We start from the raw sequence: 8,339 nt of genomic DNA on the forward strand, positions 1-8,339 counted from the left end.
GCCATTTAAAATGTAGGCAATGGCATATAAAGAATGAAGAATGAAGAGCCTTTTGTCCATGTCCACTGAAGTTTCTCAACGTGTTCTCTAGTAACATCTGTCTGGTCCAGGTAGCTTTGTTATTCATAAGGTTACTTTTACTTTTACACTTTCAGTACATTTCTAAGCCTGCACTTTGTTACTTTAGTAAAGAAGTTAAATCAGTACTTTTACCACAGTATTTTTTAACACAATTATCTGTACTTCTACTTGAGTACAAGCAGTGAGTACTTTTGTCGTCTCTGGTGGTACAGCAGGCACACCTGTACTGAGAGGTTTATGCCTCGACGCGGAGCTCCACGGTTTTCAAATCCGACCTGTGACGATTTCCTGCATGTCTCCCCCCCCCTCTCTCTCCCCTTTCTCACTTAGCTGTCCGGTCGAAAATGAAATGCGGAAAAGCCCAAAAATAATCTAAAGAAAAAGAAAAGAAAAATAACATAAACAGTTGATTAATTTTTTTTTTTGATCAACTAAACTAATAAGGTCTTATCTCATCTTTGTACTATATAGCACATTTAGCATTTTGCCTGTTAAGCAGCGGGACACTTGTCTTCCATCTATGCTTTCCCCATCTTATCCCCCACTATCCAAGCGGTTTCCATTCTTTCTCAAACTCCACATCTGTATTTTTGGCCCTACTGCCCATTCTTCTGTCCAGAACCATTCAAGTCCAGAACCCCTTTTGTCTGACAAATTCAAACATATGATCTGTGATGACCTCAAATAATACTACAAAGTTGTTCTGACTGCTCTAGTTCTAAGTTCTAAGAAAATGCTTTTCAAATGTCCAAAAGTACAAGATTTATAAAACCTTACATAGGATAAAAGCTTTCTTATTTTATTCTGGACTGATTTTGGTTAGCTCTGTCTCTGAATGGTACCAATTATGTCTAAGATCCCAGAAAATCTGAGGGGAAAGAAACATTATTTTCAATCTGGTGCCATGGTTTTCAATGAAAAATAAGTCTCTATAGAGACATATTACTGGAGCCCTCGAGCATTACAACGCAGATACGGCCAGTCAGTTCAAAGGAGAGTTTCATAAAATATGTCAGGATATGTACACTGCACCCATTGAGTGCACCAAGATTTATAGTGTGGATGGCCAGGGAGTAAAATGTGGATGCGGCTACAAGCTCCTTGCCCTTGCACATGCACAAAGTTGTAAGATAGACGTAGGCAGAGGTCCAAAATTGTTTAGGGTGGATGAGAGTTTGCAGATATATGGTGACAAGCTTTATATCTGGTGAGAAATTTGGAGCTCCTTTGGTGAGCATGAATGTCTGCCATAGTTACACAGAAATCCAATTATTGTGGCGATGTTTCACTTATTTACCAAAAATGTGAATTTGTTGGTGGCAAACGCTGAAAACTCAAGAACCAACTGATTTATTGGGATAGTTCCTACCTTTGTACCTACCTTGAGTATTGGTACAAAAATGCATAACAATCCGTCCAATAAGAGTCAAGATGGTTCAAAAATATCAAACTCTTTTTGGCACTTTAAGAAATGTCAGGGTATCATTAAAATAATTTGCAAAAATCCTCCGGGGAACATTTCACGGCATTCAATAGCTATATAATATATTAGAATACAGATTGGTGGTGGACAGACTGACACCGCCATCCCGCGTGCTGCAGTGTTAGCGTGGCTAGAAAACCTGTGTTTGCCCTGATAAGCGGTTCTGATTAAACCTTCTGATAAAACCTTCTGTCCAACTGTCCAAGATAGAGTACACAAACAGGACAGTGCAATAAAGTACATTTCAGCTTTGGCCGTCTGTTATTTGCAGTCAAACTGAAATATGTACTTGAATTAGCAGTAACGTGGACATTTTAATTTGAAGTAAGATGTGAAGTCAGAAGATTACAACATGCTAAGTATTTGTAACACCCAGTTACAGGTTTTAACCCCCTGCTGTTTGTGTGGATTCACACCTACACTAGGGGAGCGTTGGCCTAGTGGGAAGTGATGAGTAACCGCAGGTGTGTGGATCATACTTTCTAGGTCTGATTATGATTCTGAGCAACAACTTAAATTAGACTGCCATGACATCACTATACCATGGATGGTGGACAACCTTTCCTTTTTGTATCTGCTTTTGATTAATACAATTATTATTACTAAACATGGGTTAAGTGTAATTAAATTAAAACATGAATCATACCAAGTCAATCGCTTAAACTCAGTATGCCAGCAGTAGATGCATGAAATAATTCAGTGCTCTGGGATTTCTCAACGTGGGAGACTGAACAATCTTTGCAGCTATCCTGACCATACAACTCTGTGTAATGGAAGGAAAATATTAACAAAAATGTACCATAGTGTGGAATCAACTAAGCTCATCTGCTTTCCATGACTGAGCGGATTCTAGTGTTGAATCAGTTTAGACATGTGGTCTATGAGTTGATCCATAGAAAATTAATTGCAAACCTTTGATCATTAATAAAAGTTTAAAGTGCTCAAATTATGCTCAATTTCAGGTTTATAATTGTTAGACGTTGTACCAGAATAGGTTTACATGGTTTCATTTTCAAAAAACACCATATTTTTGTTGATCTGCACATTGCTGCAGCACCTCTTTTCGTTTTAGCTACAGAGTGAGAAATCTTACTCCTGTTCCATCTTTGTTGGGAGTTGCACATGTGCAGTGGCTAGGTATGGACTACAGACTAGGGCTGTAATCTCCCAGTCGACTAGTCGATTTACTGGTCAATACGTTCTGGCTCGACCAAAATTCAGATTGGTCGATTTTTTGCCGTGTTACTTGATCCAGAGGAAGCATAGACCGTTATTGTTTATGGGTGGAAAGCACTAATTGCTAATAGGGGTGTTTTCAGAGCATCTCTGTTGCACAGGTAACAGTCTGTCTTCAGAACACCCCCCTTGTTTTCGGATTAGCCCAACCCACTGGGGACAGATTGAAGAAAGAACTAGAAGCCTTGTTTTAGTGGTTGGATGAATATTTCTTTAATTGTGAGTGTTTAATTCACAGTCAGTCCTCCTCTACCATGTCGAAGACATCGGCAGTGTAGCAGCATTTTACAAAAACAGATAACGGGAAAAAGTTGCATATCGCATATATCGCAGCTCGACTACAAAAATGACATATCACCTAAAAACGGTAAGCTAACTTTTCTGGGTTAGGTTGCCCTGTCTGTTTTGAGCAGGCTATATGAACATATCAGAATTGGCATATTGTATAGTCTAATAATCGTTTTATAACTACCGGCGCACCTTCCCACAACGACTGTAGCATTCCCCAGACCCCGCTGGATGTTAAGCCTCTACTATCCAAATGCAAAAATAATATCACGGAAGGAATTGTTGACTTTTTTTGCTTAATACAACACAGTGAGGCACTGAGCGCTGTCAGAGCCAACAGACGAGTGGCATTTCAGTGCAAAATAATTAGGTCAAAAACTATTAAAATACTGCAAATAACCTACAAGCACAAGTATTGCGGGACAGTACAGTTATTTAATCTTGCATTTTTTCCGCCCCTCCGCACCGCACCGCACCCCCCCCCCCACCCCCAGTCGATATTTAGTCGAAATTTTCCCGACTTCAGTCGACCAAGATTTTCTTTGGTTGATTACAGCTCTACTATAGACTGTTGGAGATGGTAAGTCCCTTTGGGGTGAACTTTGGGCTTTTTCCCTTTGTAAACCTATAACATGCACACAAAAGATATATAACACAACAAAGGAAAGAGAAAAAGCCAAAAAGTACAATATGAGCACTTTAAGTAATTTAACAAGCAAAGAATATTTGTTGGTTCCTCCTTCTCAAATTTGAAGATGTGTTTTATATTGTTGTATAGTGAACATCTTTGGTTTTTGGACTCTTGGTCAGACAAAATAAGCAATTTAAGGATGTTACCTTTAGCTCTAGGGAATTGTCATGGGTATTTTTCACAGATTTATGACACATGACTAAATTATGGACATAAAATCAGGATAGTAGGTTAGAATAATGAACCCAACACCCTAACGATTATTCAAATAAATAACCAATTCACACATTTATTATTAATGAAAATAACCGCAGCCCTACACGATTCATTATTCTAACCTACTATCCTTATTTTATGTCCATAAATTAATGCCTGATTGCATATCCCAAATATAATACTTAAGATACAGTGTGTAGTATTGTTACCTTGGGTGACAGTGCGGAGGATGATGAGGGTGGAGAGGATGCGTATGTGAGGACAGCGGCTGCGGTAAAGGGGCCAGCTCCTGCAGGATCCACCAGCAGCCCCACTGCAGGATTTGGGCAGGTCTGGATCTTCAGACTGAGTCTCTGTTGACTGGGTTAGGGGCTTTGATACTTCCTCTCCTATCCGCCGCAGAGTGGCAGATAGTGCTACGTGCTGTGCAGATACAAACAAACACACACAGTTTATTGCAAATAATTCATCACTGTGCCAGCAGTCAGTTACTTTTGTTTTATAAAAAAAGAAAGGATATGCCTACAAGGATCTGTACGAAACGCAAGTGTAGAAAATACACGCTGGGCCTGACAGGGAGCCGGCAGGCTTCTTCCCCGACTTCTCCAAAAACTTATGGAGCCAAGGAATCAGACCAATAAACAACAGCTACTATCCAATATTATTGTTATTCCAAAGCCGTAAAGAGCTGGTGGCTTCCAAACTTAATACATCCCTCTCTCCCTTTCTACTACACCCTCTCCCCAAAGTCTCCATTCATACATTGTGGCCCATTTATACATTGTGGCCCAATAGTGGTTGTTTTTTGTCTTAAAAGTGAACACACAGTGCAGCAATAAGGGAGCATGGGATTTCAGTTGGACATCAAGCATGTCACTGAGCAGATATGACACGGCCTGAGAAACAAACGTGGACTCCCTGCAGCAGGACTGGAGAAGAGTACTGAATCTTGGAAGTTGGAGACAGGGGTTCTGCGATTGGGGCACAGGGGCAAGGGGTGAAGGCTGGAGGATACCTCATATTTGTGACTGGGAGGTTGGACAATGAGCTAAAGGGGGGAGGCTGGTATATGGCCTTCGCAATAGGATAAGCCTACAAAGGGAGATTGGACTAGCAGAATTGTTCTTTCATGCGTCATCCCTTCAACCAGAAACAGCTGATGTACAGTTTTTGTCAAGGTGGGCAGGGTGGCTCTCGAGGGGCTCATGACCCTTATCAAAGCTACAAAGACAGGGACAGCCTGTTCTAATGTCAACACTCTGTTCAACACATAGAGACAGGCAGGGAGTTTTCAGATAACCAAGCTTCTGAACACAAGATGAAACTAGACAGGACCTCCAAACATTAAAGCCCGCCGTGCTGTGAAGGGAGATGGATTGATAAAGTGGATATCCCCTACTTGAAGTGGATGTGTACCTCTCTGATGTGTAGCTATGTCTTGAGGGAAAACTGTGTGCGTCGTGTTGGGTTTCTGCTTCAGTTATGTTGTGAAAGTGACCCAGAAGCTTTCTGTAGAATAACACTCATCTTTTGCAAGGCCAAGCACCAATAACTAAGAAAAGGGTAGGCCATAGAAAAAAAAACCCTTTGTTATAGAATGCAATCTCATTCTCCAGTTACTGCTTTTTGACAGCCCAGATAACTTATTAGAAAATAAATTTGGATATCCAAAAACATTTAATTTCCAGAATTAATATAAAATAAATAAATAATAATGACTAGCATCTCCTTGCTCTTATGTTAAGGCAGTACTTATTATGAAGCTACCCTTAGGTCACTGTCTTGATTTAATCTCTTTTTACTGCAGGTCAAGTGACACTATCTGGACCTATTAATTACTTTTTGGCCCACTGTCAAGCTAACAGGAACATTTCCTGAACATCAGACATACTGCTCTTTGAACTGTCACAATTTCAATCATTAGGCTACAATTTTATAAATTAGTAGCCTAACTAACTACTTTCAGCAGAAGCCCAGTTTATCCCCAGGAATAATCACAAGTTATCTTTACCTGTGTACTGCTGTCCATGTGTTTCAAAGCCCAGTGGATAAGGCGAAGAAGATTGAGGAGGAGGATAGGTTCTGACAAAGGAGTCTGATGAAGCTGATCTCCTAATAATGGCAGCACCTAAGGAACCAGAGACAATGTATGACTTTGATTACGATAATCCTCTTTTGTGGTCAGGAAACCAAAAAGAGATCAAAGTGAAGCGACAGTGAACATGCTACCTGAAGGCATCTCTCGTTGAGTACGATCTCTGGAGGCAGAAACTGGCCAACACCTTTCCCTTTGTTTGGAGCTACTGATGAGAATGTCTGTCCATCAAGTACCCAGTCCAGTAGGAGGACCAGAAGTTTTAGTGGTGTGGGACTGGAGCTGCCCTGAAGGAAGGAGGGTGAAAATCAGTTTTAAATAATATTACTAAAGCAGTCATCTGCAACTAACTTTGTTATAAACACTAACTTCAGTTTTAGCTGTGATTTTAATAAGCCCTTTATCATCTGTCAGATACACATCTTGATCTGGATTCTACAATATGTCCAGCATGGAGTAACAATGAGCACCTAAGAAGTCAAGATTTGAAGAAATGTGACTATAAGTTGTAGTATTTCTATTTAAAGCTCGGCCATGGAAGTGGGACTTTTATCTAGAATGTGATTTCACTGGGGAGCCTAAAGGGGTTGACTAAACTGTGGAATATGGAAAGAAATGACAAGTACAGCTATATCCACTGAGCTCAACTATATCCACTGACAATTCATCTTCATCAACATCAGTGACAATAACAAAATCACAAACTATGATTTATCATGTCAGCTGGCAGGATGAGCGTGGTTTGTGGAGTTCTGTTGTGGCGTTTCCAGCTTTATTTTGTGTAAATGTGTGTGTTAGTGTGCAACCATGCTAAATGATGATGAAGACATGGAAATTAAAGAAAGTACTGCAGACATGACACAAACATTCACACACATTTTTTATTAATTTACCCACAAATTTGTTGAACTACCTCTTTTCTGGGTTTTCCAGAAGCAGCCATTTTCTCTTTTTTAGATGGTTTAATACACTCCGTGGTCTTAACATTCACGTTTTGACAGCCTCTGGATGTGATGCTGTGCTCATATTTCCAATCAATCAATTAATAATCACACTTAAACTAAATATATTGGAGGTAAAAAAAATCTTTACGATCAACAAATTCCATGCTGCAAGAAATTAGTTTCAAATTAGTTTTGGGGTGTATAATGTTCAGTCAGATTGTATGTTAGAACTTACAGTGCTTTTCCTTAGAAAACTGCCTTGACTCTAGTTATAAACAACATGAAGCAATGATCAATGAACATCTGTGCACTGGTTAATAATATGTTCTTACCTGTAGGTTTTCAAGTCGAGCATGCACCCTCTTGGATTGGCTTGCCAACTTTTTATTCTGTTCATTGGTCTGATTCAACTGTTGATTTAAAAACATTAAGTGTCAATGTGCTATGCAAGACTACTGGCTGGAAAAACATTCCTTAATTTGTTTAATTTCATGCATAGAAATCGTTCACTTTTTGAAGCAAGGAGGGCTTAACGGCAAAAAAAACACTTAAAGTTTCAAACAAAAGAGATTTTGTGATTTTACATCACTTTTGTACATTTCAACATCTAAGAAGGTTATGTCATAGCGCCCTCCTGTGGTCCAAGGTACTACCTGTTCAGTATGACCCTCACTATGAGCCTTCTACTTCTTCAAGGAAGTGAAGATGTAATCATTTTTTGTCATCTTTTTAAGAAGAAAGAAAATTCATGTCACACATCTTGGCACATTGAGTGGACATTAGGATTGGTTGCTGTAGACCCCACTTTGGCTCTATTACTCTCAAAGCAAAAACATACAGCACTATAATGTTCAGCGCAATCATAAAGCCTGCAAATTTACACAAAGTGATCCAATTAAGCTATTTAATCTTAATATGCTTTTAATCAAATAAAGCAATTTCAAAAAAATAATTGTAGACCTGCTGGTCAAAATAAAAGTATTTGGAGTCCTTGAATGTTTGTTCATTTAAGACACACTCAACATTTTAGCCCTTGAGGTAATCTAGTTTTAGAATGCCAAGAACATGCAAACAGACAATCATGGTTTGTATGTGGTTATTTCTAACCTGTTTCTTCATGTTGTCATTCAGCTCCTTGATGGTGTCAAAGCTGGACTTGAGCCTCCTGTTCTCCTTGTTTCTCTCTCGGAGAAGATCCTGCAGCTGGCTCACCTCATGCTGGTGTTTCTGGTATACAGTGGGTACGGAAAGTATTCAGACCCCTTTAAATTTTTCACTCTTTGTTTCATTGCAGCCTTTTTCCAA

The 8,339-nt window shown here is 39.5% G+C and overlaps 1 protein-coding gene across 2 annotated transcripts in view; it reads right to left on the minus strand.

Annotated features, from left to right (window-relative positions):
- Nucleotides 1–8,339, minus strand: part of LOC117953057 (coiled-coil domain-containing protein 138-like) — an 18,416-nt gene that overhangs the window by 5,623 nt on the left and 4,454 nt on the right. For both annotated transcript variants that reach the window (XM_034885773.1, XM_034885774.1), the window contains exons 7-12: nucleotides 8,142–8,261; nucleotides 7,367–7,444; nucleotides 7,004–7,123; nucleotides 6,225–6,377; nucleotides 6,007–6,123; nucleotides 4,205–4,418 (exon numbers count right to left, since the gene is read on the minus strand). In XM_034885773.1, coding sequence (XP_034741664.1) covers nucleotides 4,205–4,418; nucleotides 6,007–6,123; nucleotides 6,225–6,377; nucleotides 7,004–7,123; nucleotides 7,367–7,444; nucleotides 8,142–8,261 — 802 coding nt within the window. The remainder of the gene's footprint in view (nucleotides 1–4,204; nucleotides 4,419–6,006; nucleotides 6,124–6,224; nucleotides 6,378–7,003; nucleotides 7,124–7,366; nucleotides 7,445–8,141; nucleotides 8,262–8,339) is intronic.

This window comes from Etheostoma cragini, chromosome 11 (genome assembly GCF_013103735.1).
Source record: "Etheostoma cragini isolate CJK2018 chromosome 11, CSU_Ecrag_1.0, whole genome shotgun sequence".
Lineage (NCBI taxonomy): Eukaryota > Metazoa > Chordata > Actinopteri > Perciformes > Percidae > Etheostoma > Etheostoma cragini.